General features: G+C 40.3%; 1 protein-coding gene across 9 annotated transcripts in view; it reads right to left on the reverse strand.

The window, feature by feature from the left end:
* Positions 1–1,733: 1,733 nt before the first annotated feature.
* The window catches only part of ABI3BP (ABI family member 3 binding protein), a 139,323-nt gene continuing 120,887 nt past the window's right edge, over positions 1,734–20,169 (reverse strand). For all 9 annotated transcript variants that reach the window (XM_058862698.1, XM_058862689.1, XM_058862679.1 and 6 more), the window contains 5 exons: positions 10,791–10,870; positions 9,293–9,322; positions 8,152–8,313; positions 4,204–4,317; positions 1,734–2,197 (listed from right to left, as the gene is read on the reverse strand). In XM_058862698.1, coding sequence (XP_058718681.1) covers positions 2,082–2,197; positions 4,204–4,317; positions 8,152–8,313; positions 9,293–9,322; positions 10,791–10,870 — 502 coding nt within the window. In that variant the 3' untranslated portion in view covers positions 1,734–2,081. The remainder of the gene's footprint in view (positions 2,198–4,203; positions 4,318–8,151; positions 8,314–9,292; positions 9,323–10,790; positions 10,871–20,169) is intronic.

Here is a 20,169-nt window from a genome sequence, read left to right on the forward strand (position 1 = left end):
ACCAGTGTGCATGGTGGGGGCAAAGAGCCCCAGCTCTTTTTTTTCCTGGTAAAGAGCAGCAGTGTGCTGGGGTTTGCAGGAGGAGAGGCAGAGTTCTGGGTGTGTAAATGGAGAAATGCTGGACTGCAGATGGCTTTCACAGAGGTTTCACAGCTGGGGGTGGTTTTGTGCTGTCAGCTGTCATTAATTGTCAAGTGACCCTTTTACCAAATGGTTAGGAACCAATCCATAAAGTCTTAAAGACTCTTATCAATTTTGCATTAACAAAGTGTGGGAGAGAATTCATTTATTACTTGAAAATTTAAACCAAATGTATATCTTTAAAAGAGAACTCATAAAAAACCCCCAGCTTTTGACTGTGACTCCACAGTTCTTCTGGGTGGTTCTTTGCCACCCAGAAAACTTGGGAGCGCAATCCTAGCTACTCAATTTTGAGCCAAGAAAAAGCAGATCAAGGGCTGTAATGAAGTCAATAGACCATATTACAGCAGAGGGCAAAATCTTCTCCCAGTTAATATTTTCCATTTTGCAGATTCTAGGAATATGTAAAACTAAGTGGGGAATAAAAAAATGAACTGGAGCAAGCTGCCTGAATTCTCCTAAAGAAAAATTAGGAAGTTGAGTGAAAATATTCCTACCTTCAGCATCCTTAAACAGTGCAGTGCCCACAGCTAGCCAGTGAGCTGTGGCTGTACCTCCTCCCATTTCTGCTCTCGTACCTAACACATCCCATTTAACAAGGGCTTGTATCCAGCAAGCAGTTTGTTCTGAATTTACCACAGAAACTAGCCCCTGTTTTCATGTAAAACACTTGAAAAAAACCACTTGATTAAAAAATATTTTATTAGGAGTACAGTGTACCTGCAATGTACTTTATAAGGTATTTTCTATAAATGACTACTATATAGATCTGGGTGTTCCTGTTCATATTTCTTCAATACATTAGTAAGGTAATGAATAACACCTTTAAAAAAAACCTACATCTCTTTATTTAGTTCATAAATGTTCAAGCGGTACAACAAGTAGCTTTGGGAGAGGTTTTAATCAACATAAATGTAAAGCATTTTCAAAGTTCAGTTATCAGTATTTCCCCTTTGTCCCCAATGAAAAATGTTTTAAACCAGAATTTTTCTTTTTAAATAAACCTGATCATGCTGTTATAACTAGTTTATTCTTTTTCCTCTTTCATTTGTCTTCCCAAGTTGCCTTGCACAGTACGTACATTTGGCTTTTGAACCAGTAAGTGTCAGGCTCTGAAAACTGCATTTTCCTGAAAAACCCCAGCCGGGTTTTTCATTCCAGCCAGGCCAGCTTTGTTTCTTCATTCCATGTACATATGTACCTGTCCACTTCAATTAGAGAGCACCAGCCCTCCCTGCCAGGCTCACGGGCAGCGGCTCTGACTCCACAGTGGCAGGCTGAACATGGCTTTGGCTGGGGCTGACACATTTGAAAACAAACACAGAAGAAAACCCCACTGAACTTGATCATTTAAAGCTGCACATACAGCAACCTGCCTCGGCGTTTTGGCAGGAGCATAAACTATGTGTAAGGAGAAAGTGCTTCAAGTTTACTGGCTGCAGAATATTAAAAATTATAAGATCTTTTCTATAATTTACGACTGGGAGATGTTACAGGTGGATTAGGATGGGTAGCTTATGGCACTTCCATTACAGGACCAGTGAATATTTAAAAACTAACGCACATTGCATTCCATGACCAACTCTGGCATATCTGTGCCTTAAACATTTATTACAACATCGTGATAAATAATATACACACTGTATCTTTTAAAATACCATATAAACCATACCTCAAGAATAGGGAGCCAGCTTCCCTATACATTATCCTACAACATGTCCCTAGCCTGTGTTTCTTTTTATTCTAAAAACAAGTTTGTAACACTGGATAACTACAGTAAGCAGCCTACACTATTACACAATTAATGCAGTATTGGCATTAGACTGGCATAAGCCTCGCACTCAGCCAACACCGAAGTGCCGGGCGCACCGTAAGCGTTGCCTTCCTGCAGCCTGCGCTGGGCAGTTGGGCTGGGCCTCTGCACCGACCTCACGTGGCATCTACCACTTGCCAGGTATCGATGTGCCACACTCGTACCAGCGGACGTAGTTAATCTGAGTCTCCCCGCCTATCTTCCCAAATTTGACAGGTTCCTGACGAACTGCCCTGAAAAACCCTGGAACAGATAAGAGAGTTTTGTTTGCGTGAAGCTCTCAGGACAGTACCATGCTTTGGTTCCCTGAGAAGCCTGTAACATTGCAGTGAGTGGCTAAAGTAGTCACCAAGCCGTTAACCTGACTGCCACAAGCAGAGCTGTTTGCTGCCCCTACATCCATTAGCACTCTGCAATTTTCCCACCCAAATCAAAGCCAAAGTGCTTGGGATGGCAGCACAGAGGTGAAGCCTGCCTCCCCTGGACATCCCAGCGCCCTGCCGTGGGTGGTGCTGGCTGGGCACGGCCTGTGCCCCCTCTGTCCATGCTGGGCTCTTGGAACAGGAGGCTGCTCCACATTGCAAAGTGACAGTGACAAGTAGTCCCCACTGCGCAGCCTTGACATTGCAGTGGACCTCAATAAAACCCGGACACTGGGGATAGTTCACGCTGTCTCCCCATCCTTACATGAGAAATCATCCTCCTGGCTTTCACTCTGCCGCCTTTTACAACACATTTGCTTCCCCTTCAGAACAACATTAAGTTTCAAATTAAAGTGGGGAATTGGGGCTCCATCCATAAGGAACTGGGGCTCCTGGCCATAAGGAATCTATGTGTGGCTGGAACAGACACATGGACCCACACACACAAAATACTGTTCTGCAGCTAAGAGACAGCATTGGCCGTGATCCCCTGACAGCATTTCAGGTCAAATACATGTAGGTATTCAGAAATCGACCTGCAGCAGCCAGAACAATTGGTCTGTTGGTCTTTCTTTTCTCTGTTCAGTTCATTTACTAGAAAACAAGCTATTGAAAAGCTACTTTTGTTTGCTTGTTTCATTGTTTGTTTTGGCCTAAAAATGAGTGTAGCTCACGAATTCACTCAAATCCAGTTGCTGAAATCAAATTGCTTTTAAGTGTCTTTTAAACTGAAGTAGCAAGGTTGTTAGGTAAAAGTTTTTTTAAATATTTAAATATTTTTAAAAGTGTGAATCTGGTACAACTGAGAAGTTTGCTGTTCTGGCAATGCAGATTGGATTCTGACCATCTCCTAGGCAAAATATCCTTTCAAATGGGCAGCACTGACTGGGAAGGGAAAGCAAAAGCCTCTTTAGAAAAAACTCACAAAACACATAACAAACACCCTTCAGATGATTCAACTACTTTGTTTTTTGGAAAAATTTGTGAAAGACTTAGCAACTTCACACTCATCTCCTGCACCTACCTCAATGCATTTCTGGACTCGTGTGGGGTGTTTTGTAAATGGAGCACAGGAAGGTTTGGTCAGCACGCTGATATTGTACTGAAAACTGTTTTGCTGTTTTCCTCAGTAAAATGTTCCATGAGATGCTCAGCACGTGTGCACGTACCAGCACAGCCTGCGTTCTTACCCCACTAGGAACAGAACACCTCAGCCTGGCGCTGCTGCCAAGCAGCAAGGCAGCAGTTCAGCTGACAGAAGTACAAATTTCGTATGCCTCAGCCTCAGCAATGAGTGAAAAATAGCCAGGCAGGTCACAGCTGTGTTTAGCACACCCAGTCCCATGTCCACTCAGACCAGGCTGGAATTTTGGGCACCCCTTTTGCAATCAGTACACACAAAATTACTGCAGCATGAATTATATTTTCCAGCTATACTTTTCAGTTTCTTGTTAGTACCAAACAAGGTATTTTAATGCCCAACTGATTATGTACGGTGCTTTAAATCAACCTTGCTAGTTTAAGCACACCACTTAATGCCTCTCTGCAAACTCAGATTTGTGGTTGGGTTTAAATATGTAATACCAACTGTGATTAATTTGTTGGGCTGTTTTAAACAGGAGAGAGGCTGTTTGCTACCTAACAGAATCCAAGTCATAACCATCCTAATAAGTCATCATTCACTGTCAAAAACTTCTTGACCCTCTTCTGCCTGCAAAGCTGGCCTTTCATCGCCCACCCCAGCAGTGGGCATTGAATCCATTGGCAGGAAAAAGAGCAAACAAAGAATTGCCAAGATTTGCTACAGAGACAGGTGTTAGGAATTACCGTCTTTGACTGGTAGATCTTCTTGCTGTCCTGTCCTTCCATCTAAGAATGAGTCTACAAATTGGCAGTGATCTTCTCCATGGCCCCTCTGGTCTCCTATGTTATAAAATTTTCCTGAAAGCAAAGAAGCAGCAAAGTTAGTGAAGGCTATTTTCAAAAACCACCAGAGGCAATGGGCTGTGCTCTTTCCTCTGTGGGGAAGCCAAGGTGAACACTATGATTCTTTTTCTCTCAGGACCTGTAGCTGTAATTTGAACATGACGTGCAGGCTCCAAGTGCTCCTGGCTAAGGCAAAAGTGCCCCACTCCTGGCCAAAATGTATGCATGGTTATAATTTTCCCCTCTCCTTACATTTCATACAGTAAGGGAAATTTTGTTGCTACCAAGATCATCAAAAAGCAAGTTTTGGTAGTGATCTGAATGGAAGGTGGGTCTGGTTCCCTGTCAGGAAACCCCCAGTATCTTCAGAGATGTTTTTATAGACCACCTCCTAACATAGCCAAGGCCTGTTTTATAAATCATCATATTTTTACAACATGGATATGCAAATGATAGCCCTTAACATATAGATGACCTCGCACACTAAGTACTTCTCCAGAGCATGGAGTGTGCCCACGTATTTACTTGCAGGATTGCTGAACAGGACACCTGACTGCAACTGAGTAGAAATCAAGGTCTCACGTGTCCCATGTAGCATGTGCTGATGACACTTCTGTGCTTATCCTGTTAACAGGCACAGTGAAGGAGCTTTGACAGATGTTTTTACTTGCTGATTTGATTTGCAAGACGTTAGTAAAATTCAGTTCAGGAGATGGAAGAGAGCATGCTACATTCTCTTCCCAAACCTGTAACAGAAACCTTTGTAGGTTTACCTTTCTTTCAGAACTTACCATTCTTTATAATCTTTCACAGCACTTAATTCTCAATATGTTCAACCTTTGGTTGAGATGTTGAAAGGAAAGGTGAAAGCATTTAGAAAAAGGCTCAGGATGCAGGTATAAGCTAGGCAGAAAGTCCAGTTACTCATTAGATACTGGGTGTCCTGGAGCCTTGAGTCCATGCTAGTCTGGTCATTTGAGAGGTGGTGGGATGGGTTGTAATACTGCTCCCAAAGAGCAATTAATAAAAGAGTAGTCTACCAATAAACTCCAACGCTTTTGTGATCTAACCAATACTTTGCCAAAATTTCTCACCTCCAGTTGATGGCCTCTGTGTATGTGGCTCTTCTCTAGCTTTATAGAATTATTTATTGCTATCTAGCTTTGGCTGCAGACATGTTTTTTTCCATAGGAGAACTGGTCAGAGGGAGTTCCTCTCAGCAATTTTTTGCTCTGAAATTAAGAACATTCAGGCTGCCCAAAAAAGCCTTTTTTTTTTATTTATTTTTTTTTTCCACAGCTGTTGAAGGTCACACATAGAGTTTATTTTTTTCCTTCCCTCAATAAATACTTATTTTTAGGTGGCCTGCTTTTCTGGAATGCCTACAGTGACTGCTCTGGAGGACTGTTAAATGAGGTCAGCAGTAGATGCTGGTTTATAGAACAGTCCTGGCATGTGAAACGGAGATCAGCTTTTCTCCATAAGAGAAAGAATAAGCCAGATATTTTTACGGCTAACACCAGAACAGTAACTTGCAGATACAGACATATTCTTCTGGCCCACAGCTTAACCTATGCATAACTCAAACAATTGGTCTTCATAAATTAGCAGTATTCTCAATGACTATTACATTCATACTGCCCAATTATTTCCATAATAAAAGAACACACTTAAAACTATTTAGCTAAAAAATATAACTGGTTTTCTATTTAGGGGATAGCAATTCTAACACAAAGTAAATTTTTTCCCCAGTATTTCCTTGTGGGTGGCCTTACAATCTTTCATACAAACTTTGTTTTATACATTACAAATTCCACAGCACTAGAAGAATAAATTCATACTAAAAACCAGTATGCAAAGATACAGTTGCTGCCTGCCTTATACAACAACATTTGGACAATGCACCCAAGTTTTGAGGCAATTATACTGCTTCAACAGCAAAGCTTCAGAAGATTTTTCAGCATCCAGTGGCATTCAGAGCTCAGTGCAGCCCTGCACTGCTGGCACACACGGTCCAGCTGGCTGGCGCTTGCAGGGACACTTCTGCTGGCCTCGGGGGCACGGCGAGGAGAGGTGACCGTGAGACACAACAGAACTGAGCTTGGCTTCAAACGGGAAAACTTCTCGCTCGAAGGCAGAGGCCTCGCTTAGCAAACCGGGGAAAGGCAGCTTTCCTTCTACATAACTATTTCACTTTTAAATATTGTGACAACTGGTCATCACCGGTTGTAACAATTCAAGTGCAAGAACAAGGCTTAGCAAGTATAATGAATACAGTGTGTCTACCTCATCTTCTTCCAGCGAGGTTAAACCACCACCCTTCCAGCAAGAACAAAAACAATCTAATGAAAATAGGAAAATGGGCTCTTGATATGAAACTTTTCTTCTCAAATTGGAGTAGCTTTCACTGCGGTGCTAATTCACTTGATTTAGGGCTGAAGTCTAGTCCTGCTAGATTAGCACTGCTATTTCCTCTGCTGGCTGGTTTTGGGACACATCATGCCTCATTGCCAGTGCTTGTCATTTGATCATAGCTGGTTAGTGCAGCGACAGTTGAATGAATGATACATCTGTTCAAAACATTCTCTTTTATTCACATAATTGCTCAGATATTATTTACATACAGAGTATTGTACTTGCTATTAATGACAAGGCTTTCCTTCCTTGTCTGCTAATCAGAGAACGGTGCTGGATGCAAGGCAGGGAAGATTAAAATTATGGCAATGTGGGCTGCCCTACAACCCCCTGATCTTTTCCTTCCATGTTCCTTCCACAGAGCCCAGAGCCCTGCTCCTGTGAGGTACTGGGCTCAGAGATGGGGGAAACTTTAGGTTATGAAATGGATTCTTCCAGGCACAGTCTCTCCTAGCTAATTCAATGCCATATGTTGGACACACCTGTCTGACTTACACTCAAAAGGCATTTCCCACATGTCTTTGTGCTCAGGTGCCATGCTAATGCCATTGTCACAGAGCTGTCTGTGGTAAGAGACCTCACACAGAAGAGAGCCAGGAGCCTGAGATGCATTATAAGAAGTTAACATATTTCTTAATGTAGCAGATATAGTTTGCACAAGCTGCGTGAGACAAAAAGATCTCCTATCAACCAGCTGAAAAACACCTCTCACAGGCTGCTTCCCCAGCATGTGTCACCTGATTCAGGTCTTAAACACATCGCACTCAATTGGCCTCAAAACACCAAACAAAACTTGAGAATGTAAGGCCAGAAAGTTTCCCTTTAGTAATAAAATGTAATATGAGGAAAACAAAAGGGTAGGGGAAAAAGATCATAAGCAAAAACAGGGAATGGGAAAACAAACCAAAACTGTCAAAGCAGGTGAGTAAAACATGTTGACTACAGTTAAAGTCATTTATTTATAAGCCTCCTAGTAATGAAGTAACCAGATGTTTACCAAAAGGGATGCGAATTTCAGGTGTGATCCTGGTCTAAAATGAGGTCCTGATCCTCTAATTAATTATTCCAGGCTACCCTTTAAATACTAATTTGGCTGTTTCAATATATGCTGTCCACTCTGATCTTTATCAGTCTTCTATATGATCCCCAGGATATGAACAGGTACTTAAAATCAGATGATCACCACAGAGAGGTTCCTCTGAAGTTTGAAAGTTCAGTATCAAACATATCAATGGTTACTGAGCACAAGCAGATTACTATTTATGATTAATCTATAATAATAGTAACAAATTACTATTTATAATTAATCTGACTGAATTAAACAAATCTGATCACACTTCAGCAGAGCTCATCTTCCTAAACCTCTTATTTTGGGAATCATAATATCTTTTAGGGATATATAATGTGGACACCACTGATATGAATATTTCTTACCTGTAAGTGAATCACTGAGGTATATCTTGTATCTCAAAGAATTGCACAGCTGCACACCTACAAACTTCTTATACCAAGTCCTCTTTACATATTGTTTGCCTTTGCATTCTGAATATGTGTCTGAATTGAATGGTATTTCAGTCCAGATAGCGTCTTTCCCCACTGCAGGAGATGAAAAAAGAGGTTGAAGTATGATGCTACATACAAAATGACACAAAACAAATACATTTGGATAACTAGAATTAGAAACCTTGATGAAGCAGAATGTACCATGACACTTGCATTTTGAACATGAGAATTTTTTCAGAGAAGCAGCAAAGTATGAAGATACAGTTGGTGCTGTGAACTTCTCCTGCTGTCCTCTGGTTCAGGTTTGGAATAGATTCATTCAAGGACCTTGTTGGGGGGACAATGTTTGTATTGGAAAAACTCTCATTTACGAAGTGTGTGATATAGTCACCATTCTTCAGTGCATTCAAGCCAAGACAATCAACTTGCAGCAAACTGTGATCTAACAAAAGTACATGTAAAAATGAAGGGCCATCAATTATGTGGAGAAAAATGATGCCACAGTGTTTGTCAAAGTGAAAGTGAAGTCTATTACAAATACAAAAAGCAGCCAAATTTGCTTGAATGATCTCAGCCCTTTAAAAGCTCAGTCCACCTTCTGTCAAGGGCAGCAAGAGTCTTGTAAGTGGCCTAAAGTAGAGCTAGATCAAGCTTTCTGAAGCAGAAAATTTTCCTAAAACACAAAGACAGATAAATAGAATCCTCGGAGTTGTGCTCTGTTAACTCACTTAAAAAGTGTGGAGTAGCTTATTCATTTTGCAGAGCTTTCTTTGCTTTAATGACAAGGTTGAGAAAATATGAGGCTGTCCTTGGCTCATTTGTGTACATTGGTTTGAGGCCATCCCAGCTGCCATGGGAGTTCCAAATCACATTGATTGCCTTATGCTCAGGTAAACAAGCAGCCTTTCATGAATTCCTTAGCAGGGGCATGTGTGGAAGGAGTGAAATTGTGTGTGAATGCTGCTTGATTCTGTAATTCATCCAGCTGGTGCAGCAGAGCCACCCTCCTCGTAAAATTCTGCTATCTCATTTCTGAAAAACTGCTGATCAGATTTACATATAAAACACTTACTTGAAATTGGCTCACTCACTCTTGGGTCCGCTGGGGGAAGAAAACAAACATTCAGTCAGACACTGTAAAATGACCGTTCCCAATAATTCGATGGAAAAGCATTGGTAAGTGATTTTTTACAGCTGACGTAAGCTGTAATTTGTGAAACAGAAAGAGTTTTGGAAGCAAAGTTAACTTTTGTATTAAATTAAATTAGAAGAAATATATTTCTTATGTGAAACTCCAGTATCAATGAGCTTTTAATAATTTTACTTATGGGACAACACCAGCCAAGCAGACTTCTAGTAAAGACTAGAGTTTAAACCTGTAACCAGCCAAACCCAACCGTACTGTGTCTTATTAAAATTTCAATTTCAAAACCCAAATAATAAAAGGGGCACATTTGTAATGCTTGCCACAAAAAAACTTGGCTTTGAAAGCCCAAATGTGAGAAATGGATGTGTGCAATTAAGAAAAAACAAAACTGGATGCTTAATTTGTCCAAACTAAACAGGAGACAGAACATAAGCCTTGTCATTCATGAAAACTGCATTTGGCGCAAATATTTTTTTTCATTTTTAACAATCTAACATTACAAAGAGTGTATTCAGAGTTTTTAAATATGTGTGGCATAGTCTGCACTCCTCCCTGAGTAATTCTTTGCTCAGCCAAAAATCTCATCCATCAGTGACAGCACTAGCTGAGGACTATTAAATTATTACACCTGGCTCAAAACACAGATTGAGAAAGTCCTTTTAGAAAGGCTAAATCCATTTTGTGTTTTATGTGGTATTTCAGTACTACCAAGCAATAAACACTTCTGCACAAAAGACAGTATCTTGCTTGCCTAAAGTCAACAAGTCAGCTGTAGTTAACCTTGAGGGGAGCAAGAATAGGGAAAGCAAAAGCGCTCTGATTCTCACTTCTGAGTCAGAGAGAACTTGACTTGGGAACCAACCAATGGCCAAAACAGGCTTGTGTACACCTCTTAAACAGTTTCACTGGAGAGTAAACAGGATGGAAGGGAACCTGCTGGGACAGTGACTTCTCACAACAGCTCTTTCTCAATCCTTATTTCAGCCAAACAACGTCATTGTTTACAGCAGCCTTATTGAACAGGTAGCAAAAGCACCTATGAACACACCAGCCCAAAAACACCCCTAATGTTCCCCATCCAGAAGCTGTTAATGAGCTGGATAGATGCAAAAAGGTCAGGAATATAAATCTGAAATGACTGAGCCCTCTCTAGGGATGAAGTAATTTTCTTCGCGATGAATACCAGACAAACCCTCTGTGTTCCTCTGTTTTTTCCCTCTCGCAGTCTGTCCATCTTACATCCTCACATAACACAGTTCTGATCCCAGGCTGACTTTCCAGGCATGGTGGTAAAAAGCCAGTCAGGAGACAGTAAAGAGCAAGATGGAATGGACAAAATGAAGCGAGAGGGCCTTTCATGCATCCCACAAACATGGGTAGTATAGCTGCTGTAAATGATGGTCTGGTCTTTGGAAGTTCTTACCTGATTCAGTACTGAATGCCACAACATTGCTACTTGGACCTTCACCAAGGGGGTTCCTAGGCTTCACATGGAATTCATAACTGGGGAATAAAATAGAAGAGATGAAAATTTTGAAAACTAAGTATTTTTGAGTAGTTTGGAGCAAGCAAGCAGCACACACATTGGTGCTACTCCCCTTCTGGAGAAGAACAAAAAGCCCAATTTCTTGCCACAAAACCACTGAGACATTTTTTGTCCTAACTGTGTAAGACCTGAACTGAACACAAACTGTTGATACTTGATTTAATTCACCACTGACTTGTCTGTCTCCTCTCACACAGCAGTTTCAGCTCTGGCAAAGGGAGCAAGTTCAGATGAGGTCTGAAGCAACCTGATAAGCAGAGACTGAGTAAAGGACATTGCTGTTTATTTGTACTTTTTTCTTTCTTAAGAACACAAACCTCCAACTCAATGCCTGTCAGGCCCACCAACAGTGACAGACAGAACCAGTAATGAAACATAGGGCAAGCCTTCCAGGACAGGAGCTCAGCCAAGGCAAAGATCCAATTGCTTGAATGTATGTTAATAATAAGTATATGAAGCAAAGATGAGACACTGTGCAGAGTCTCTTTTGCTTGTGTTTTTCCTGATGTGGCACCACACCAGCCTGTGCTGTAGTTATCTCATGATCACTTTTCATCACTGTGTTGGAAACCAAACACAGTGCTATGAAAACAGAACACGACTGAAGAAAAAAATCCAAACCAGCCTCCTCTTCTTATGCCTCCCCCCCCTATCAGTTCTTGATTAACAGTGGAGGTGCCACGTACAGAAGGACATCTCCCATGCTCTGAGCACAAGCTCGGTGAATCTCTCCTGACACAGAGTGTCTCTTTCTCAGTGACAGGGAGCCACAGGACATGAGTCAAAGGGACTGTAGGCCTGAAAAATGGGCCCCAAATTAGAGGCACTTCTGCTGTAAACACAGAAAAACATGGGAGTCCCAGAAGTGGGCAACTAAACACTCAGCTCTTGACTCGAGAGAGGATCATTTACCAACGATAATTTTGGCAGCTCGTGAGTGTAACATAGCATTGTAACGTAGTGCTGGAACTGTTTCCAAACAGCAATTTTCTAAAGAAAGAAAACCCCCATACCACACTCGGCACAGTTGGAAATTTGTAAACTCCATTTGTAATTCCCCAGAAGAATAATTCAATCCAAACTTTGGATTACCTCTCATTCCTCCTTGGCTCCTGCAAAACCTGAGCTAATTAACCTCAGTGGAGTATTCATGCAGTACCAAGCAACTGTTTTCCATCCACTGTACTTCTAAGACAATATTTAACTTTAAAATTGCTTACTTAAGCAATTGCCTTTATTTCTAGGGTTTTCTTTTTAAAGAAAATACTTATATAGACTGGTATGCTGAACAGATGCATTGTGGAAATTCATGGATATTGCTAACAGCTTGTTTTCAGCTAAAAAAAGTCTATTTTGAAAAATCTTGACATTTATTTAAACATGCTGAAAGACTATTTGGAACTACCCATATTATCCCATGGTAGGAGGAAGACATTAACCAAATCATCAATTTAAGAAATTTATAAATCTGTATTATCAACTTCAAATTGCTTGCACAAAGACATGTTTTTACAAATAGTACCTGAATATTTAGTATTCACATTGGCCATGTGGTACAGTAACTTTTTTGGTCAAGAAGTATTCTTGTCTGGTAGGAAAGGTCCTAATATAGAGGACTGTAGCAAAGTAGTCGGAGATTCTTTCTGAAGAATCACTGAAGTATAAACAAAGATTTCCTAATATGTTTGGGGTCTTCATGTAATAGCTAGAGGATACACTTTAAAAAATGTAGGAATTAATCCACATCTAGACATAAGACTGCAAAGAATTTTCCTGCTCCCTTCACAGGAGGAACATCTTATCTAAAGCTATTATTGTAATTGTGATCATCAAGATGGAATGTTCTATTGCTTTATGGCAGTTTATGGCTTGATCTCTCAGGTGATAATAATCTGTTTTAGCCCCTTTGTATGTATTCTGCTGATTTTTGAAGAAATATATTCTTCTCAATAGCTGATATGCCCTACTTTGGGTTGCATTAGGCAACATTCTTCATAGGAATCAGTCCTGGTCCCAAAAATCTTTAGTCTATGAACTTGGACTCATCAATTCTCTAATTCCAAAAAGACAAAAACAAGAACTGAAGGTTATTTTCCAAGCACTGTTTTTCAAATTGTGGTTTAGAGATCACTAGATTCTCTGCAAAAGACTAAACCACAGCTTGGAAAATTAGGGCAAAATTTAAATAAAGATATAAAATCTACAGATATAGATTTCAGCTTACGTAGACATATAAAGAAAATTGGAGAAAAGGAAAATAATAAAGAAATGTCCAAAGTTTAGCTCAGTCAATTAGGGAAGTGTCTTATTAACAATGTTAAAAGGAAATTTTAGAAACTAAAATACATGCAATTCTACGGTTCTGTGGTGTGTGTTTTTACAAGCATCACAAGCTCCTTTCCTCTGCCAGTTTCAATCCTAAAACAATACCAGTGGCTTCCACAGTACAAAAATAACAAACAACCCCTTTTGGAGATGAAATGAATTAGCTAGTTGACAGAATATTGAAAAGAAAAGGAAATGTAGGACTGGGATCACAATATGACATAGTTTAATTTTAAAGCTATGCTGTGGCTGTTTTAATAAAAGACAATCTAAAGTCTTCCTTTTTGTGTGTCAGGTGAAAGGTCTGAAAAATATAAATAAAATGGTGAAAAAGGGGTACCATCTGCACTGTTATGCACTTCTATAAAAACCACAAGAAAGAGGAAAAATTGCTTAGTTTCAAGAAGAACGTATGGTAAAATTAATAAAGGGGAATAGAGAAGCCATAGAATGGTTATCCCATGTCTGCTGCTTAATTAGACTTACCTAATGAGAAACTGGAGTCTATATTCCATCTTTATATCTGCCTGCCTAATACACCAAAACCTCTGCTATCCTATGTAAGCAGCAATCTAATGCATCACACCTTTAAGATTGCTGCTCTACAAAGCTTTGGAGACCAGGCCTTCCAAATCCCCCCCAACTGTGTAAGCCAGTAAAAGTCCTTGTGCAGATTAAATGGACTTGACTTACAGTAATTACTACTTGGAGTGTATTTTTCCACCACAGGAAATCACTATACCACATGGAACTCTGGCAAATGCAGCTGCTCCTGCATTTTTTAAATCATGCAAAAGGAGAAGATTGAAGATTGCAGGACTGAAAATAGGTGAAGAGAGATTTTCGCCATAATAGGAGAACTGGAGCAGCCGAGTACAGTCCTGGGACTTCAGGACTATTGCTGGGGAGATGCTGGTGTTGGATAGCAGTTGTGCAGGGCTCTGTGCACAGAGCTTCTCTTTCTCTGCAGAGTGTGCTTGGATGGTAGTGTGGCCAGGAAAGAAAGAAAGAAAGAAAGAGAGAGAAAGAGAGAGAAAGAGAGAAGAAGAGAGAGGAAGAGAGAGGAAGAGAGAGGAAGAGAGAGGAAGAGAGAGGAAGAGAGAAGAAGAGAGAGGAAGAGAGAGGAAGAGAGAGGAAGAGAGAGGAAGAGAGAGGAAGAGAGAGGAGGAGAAAGAAAGAGAAAGAGAGAGAGAGAGAAAGAGAGAGAGAGAAAGACAGAAAGGGAGAGAGAGAGAAAGGAAGAGAAGGAGAGAAAGAGAGAAGGAGAGAAGGAGAGAAAGGGAGAGAGAGAGAAAGGAAGAGAAGGAGAGAAGGAGAGAAAGGGAGAGAGAGAGAAAGGGAGAGAGAGAGAGGGAGAGAGAGGGAGAGAGAGGGAGAGGGAGAGAGAGAAAGAAAGAGAGAGAAAGAGAGAGAGAGAGAAAGAGAGAGAAAGAGAAAGAGAGAGAAAGAGAGAGAAAGAGAAAGAGAAAGAGAGGGAAAGAGAGAGAAAGAGAGAGAAAGAGAGAAAGAAAGAGAGAAGGAACTGCTATGCTTGTTTGAGGAAACTTTCTCCTAGCAAAGCTGGAAGAATGGTTAAGAGAAATGGAAAACGCTTATCCATGAACCCTGATGTCAACAGCAGTAGCTGTTAGTTTTTTAATAAAACAAATAGAAACCTCCAGCATTTTTCTGCCACTTTCTGAATTTTCCTTCATTGAACCTTCCTTTGTAGTTTCTATCTCTTGAACCTTGCTGTTAGCAATAGCTAAACTCTCTGCATTGATAGAGATTTTCTTGGGTTTTTCCTCATATGAGATTAGAACATTTGGGTGCTAATTACAATACAAAACAATAGTAGATAAAGGTGATAACAGTCTTGGGACACAATCTAACCCAAAAAAATCCAACAGAAACCACTCAAAAATTTCTAAAAAGGAGAAGAGTACATTTGAATCACAAAAATAATTAATGAGGAAGCAGATCAGTACCTAATGGGAAGTTATACAAAACAGTGGAATGAAAGCATCACAGGCTTTTTGTTTATTGTTAATATTATTTTTCTATACCAGTAGGCTGGTGGGACACATCCTCCAGTGGCTACTCAAACTTCCCCAGAGTAATTAGAACAAGTCTTACCATTTTTCTTTACTACCTTCCAATTACTGCCATTACAAATATACATGAGAACAGCTTTCAGCAGTCTTCAGGGCCTTTTTTGAAGGCTTGTATAGGAATTTGGGCTGTAAAACTTCCTGGACACTATGGCCTGTGCTATGGGCTTCACTGTCCTTAAACAAACTACCAGAATGAAAGAGAAAATGTACACCGACCGAAAAACAGAAGGTTCCAAGATAGGGCAGGGATACAGAAATAAGAACTACATATTTTGGCAGAGAAACCAGCAGAAATAACAAAAAAAATCTCATTGGAAAAAAAACCCAAACAACATCTGCATTTAATATTTTAGGCTAGGAAAGTCCATGAAAAAACTACAGGTCAGTGAAACCAATTTTTTTCCACGGAGAGTATGCAGAGGAACACCATCATTACTATACAAGAGATGGAATTAAGACAACAAAAGACACAGTAAGCCCTTTTCTCTCTGGGGCCTCTCAATGGTTATTGCAAACAAGCAGCTCAAGGAGAAAAATACTGAAAATTGTGGATAATAACCTTATCTTGACTCACATATGGGAGATCTTGTTTGACTAATATTAACATGGGAGAAGTTACTGCAATGCTTCCTTATGAAGGAAAGTTTTAATGCAAAACAAGGAAAGAGCAGAGTCTTGGGTATGCCAGTGTCCCTCCCATTGGGAGTTCCAATGTGAGCAGCCTTTTAAGGAAACTCAGAAACAGGAGACCTGTATGGCAACTTAGATGGAATATTGCAGGTCTCATTCCTCAAATGGCTGCTTGGAAGTTAGACTGTAACTACTTTGACCAAAACGATCAGTCTTGCAGTTTGACTCTTTTCCAGGTGGAATAAACACTGCATTTCTCACTATAAGAATCACAGAATTTCCATGTGGAGGATGAAAAATTGTTAGTTCCTAGTAATACATTTGCTTCTCTCATTTTTCTTTGCTAAGATAGAAATGACATTTGCCTTAACACACTAAGCCTGCATAAAAGAAATTGGAGGAAACTGAGGTGTGTAAGACCAGAAACTGCCCCTAAGGTCCAATCTTACAATAATACATGTTGTAAGGCACCTATAAGGGTGACCTGGTCCAGGTCCCTTTTCATTACAGGGCTGATTTAACTGCTTTGAGCTCAGGGTTCATAAGGTACAGTAGTGACAGATACTCTTTGAACAACAGAATAAAAACTGAGTAGCTCACTACTCTGTTCAGACTAACCAGGAGAAGGAAGGATAAATGGAATTTGGTTGCTACAATCTTTTCACCAACAGAAGAATAAAGATGGCAAAAACTGCAGAAATTTTGGTGTGTGCTTTAGCGTGATACTGAACAGAGGGCTGAGTGAAATGTGACCTGGACCTTCTCTAAAGTTCTTGGAAGTAATATAAAGGATAATAAATGCTAACTACAGTACAAAGTCATAATCAGCACTGTGTATATGTGAATATTAGGTCACAGAAGCACATCTATAGAGCAATGTTTAAGCAGAAGACATTCATAAAACAAGAGGAAGTTTTCTTCAGGCACCAGTTATATCCAATTAACTATCTGTATAAGGAAGATGTATATCATTATCTGGCTCACATAACACTACATGCTTAGAGATATTTCAGGTAAAAGTTACAATCAGAAGCAAATCTGATGAAATTAAACAGAATTCTAGACTGAAGCCAAACAGCAGCTTACTGCCAGCAAGAGTACCAATTTCAAGAACTCTGACCAACCAAATAATGGATATCAAGATTTGAACTTCCCAAGTTATTTAAACTATCAGTAATCGTCTAAGGTTTTAATTCCTGCAATCACCATATTTGGCAATTCACTAGGTGAAAAAGGATAAAATATTTGTTCTAGAAGGAAAGATCCTTTAAATTAATGTGTGGCTGTCAACTGTGAGGTATGCCTTACTGTGGGAAAGTGGCACGGATATGATATGTCTTTCCTTGGGCAAAAAACATGGATCTCAACATTCCAATGAAATCACATTGTGCAGGAGCCTCTAAAACTTTTCCTTTTTAAGAAAAAGACCCCCAAACAATCAGTTGCATTAGAAAGCAGCTGACTGTGCCCCACATTTATTTAAAGGGTCTATGTCCTCACAATCAGAAGTTTTTCAAATCTCGATTTTACTTTCATCTCAGAGTATCAGACTTGTAGTCAAGTCACCAGGAGCACATAAAGCTGGGTGTATTTAAGACAGAAAGGCAACAAACTTCTGTAATAGATATGACTTGATTTGTTTAAAAGTAACCTTCACAAGTTGTGGTATGCCTATGAAAGTCCATTTTCATTTCCATCTCCATATTGTCATGGTATGAGTCTGCTAAAGCCAAACACTTGATAACTGTACTCAAAGTTGAAACTCTCTTTTTAGCCAGTGCATTTTTTCTGGATCTAGTCACTTTTCAGACAGCTAAATGGACACACAGAATACTACACGATAATCCTCATCCCATTTAACTTCTGTGTTTGTACTTACTGACAGCTGCAGTCTCACATGCAATTTTTGATGAGGGACTGTAAAAGTCTCTTTGTTGCTTCCCTAACGCTGTCCAAATTCCTGAAATATTTAAGGTCTGGCCATTAGCTCTTAATCTTTAAAAGCTGCCTTGTGTAAGGGCCAGCTCAAAGGAAGAAGGGTGTCTGCCTTGCTGCAGAGCTTCCAGAGGTGTAGCGGTATGACCCATTTGAAGAATGCAAAAGAGCAAAGCAAACAAGCAGCATGATCTGGCACCCAGGTTTTCCCTGCTGCTTCTTCTACCCCCTTCACACTGAAAAGTTGTTTGTCTTGCTTCCCTCCTGCTGACTGTGGGCAATTAACTCTAGCTTCTGGGCCAGGCTCTACCATATCCTACCTGAAGTACATCAGCAGGACGCTGGGTCAGGTACAGCTGCTCAAGAGCATACATCTGCACAGCTACAGGCTTGAAGTGCCTTGCTGCCACAGGGTCTTTCTGCTCTAAACTGACCCACAGAGGCTGAGGTAACAGATTCACGAGCATTTTTATGCCTTTTTGGGAAGTCTTTGTTTAGGTCTGTCTGCTTCAGGTCTGTCCTGAACTGCCTTTAGCTCTGAATGCTCTGGACCTTCAGAGCAGCATAGGGGGTTCACACAAGCCTCACTGAGGGCTTCAGGACAGTGGGAAAAAATAGGGTGTCTAATTCAGCTTGTCAGTTTTTCCAAAGCATTTCCAGATCAAGAGGTTCTTCCCAGTTAATCCACCTTCTAATACTGAGAATCTCTCTTTCCATATATTGCTGGTACGTTTGCAAATGCTGATCACTTGTGGGAGGGATTTCTATTTATTTTCCAGGTTTCTTTTCCAGCTCTACCTCTTCTATAGCTCTTCCCTTTAAGGCAAGTTATGGAAAAGTTTCCTTGCCAGTCTTAATGTATTGTTTGATGAATTTTTAGACATTTCAGGGACTCTTAATGAATATTGAGCTGTGTTTAGTTGTCGCTCTTCCTCCCATTTGCAGTCAGTTTTTTTATCCAGAAGTCCATTTCCTTCATCTAATGAGCAGCTCCTGATAGACAGGAGACTTTTATTATGGACATGTGATGTTTCTTGGCAGAACAGATACTGTCTACATGATGCCAGCTGTCTTAACCACTTTCTTGTTTTCCCTGAATTTAGTGTGCCAGCAAGCCTGGATTTAAGTGGTAACAGGAACTTCTTGTGCTTCTGCCAAAGCTCTCAAGGTGTCCTCAAAATTAGGAAACACACATTTTGCTTGGAATGGGAGTTTATTGAACAGAGCCACTCTGAGGACTTTACATCCTTAAATCTGGTGAGACTTGAGGGACACATACCACTGCAATTTATATCAAAGGTTTTCAATTTTGGGCAATGGCCCTCTGGATCTAGAAAAGCTTTCACTCTTTCCTTTTTGAGGCTGGGGTTGGTGAATGGTAGTTGCACTCTCCTTGGGAAAATTTATCCCTTTATGTCTTAAGTCAGCCTCCACCAGTCACTCCTGATTTCCTATCTGGCTCCTTGTAAAAAAATGCACTCTTCAAAAGACAGCTGTACTCCATGGCGTTTGGTTGGCTCTTGCCCACCAAAACATGAACGTCTTCCCACAGGTTTGACAGAATTGTTGCTAAATAAGATTAAAAAACATTTCATCTGCTTTTGCATAACTCCTGCCTTCATTATGACCTTTCCAATGGCTCTAGCTGTATCTGTCTGTCTCCATCTTGCCTCCTTTCTGAACAAACAGCAGTGTAAAAAGCTTTTCTCTTATGGTCATGTGGACACTGCTCCCAGTAGCAAGGGTTTTCTTTGCTTCAATGTCCTTCTACACTTAACCAAATCCATCCCATCTCTGCCACCACATGTGACATGAAGAGTTTGAATGTGGAATGAAAGAGAATCTGCTCAATAACACAGAGCTCTTTTCAAAGATGCAACAGTATTATTTCAAAACAGAATTGAAATGAAAACACAAACAGCACAGACTGACAACTTTAACAGCACCTACTCCCCTTCTTAGTCACTACTCCAGAAATACATTGTTTTGCCATCTCTTATAAGTCTTCACAGCTGATCAAGAAAAACAATGCTTGGTGCCCAAGCTATGTATTGCTAACATATCCTAATTGTCTCTTGACATGAAAGAGCAACACAGCTGCTGTTCACCCACTCACAAGCCACATGCCTTCAGGAATTCTTGAATTCCCAAAGCAAAACACAGCAATTCTAGCCCATCTTGTGAGCCCATCTTTTGAAATCTGTCAGGTAAACTCTTTTGGGGTATCATAATTTTGTTTTTCAAATTCTCTTCCCTTGCCCTCCACTTTGTGC

This window comes from Poecile atricapillus, chromosome 1, assembly GCF_030490865.1.
Source record: "Poecile atricapillus isolate bPoeAtr1 chromosome 1, bPoeAtr1.hap1, whole genome shotgun sequence".
Lineage (NCBI taxonomy): Eukaryota > Metazoa > Chordata > Aves > Passeriformes > Paridae > Poecile > Poecile atricapillus.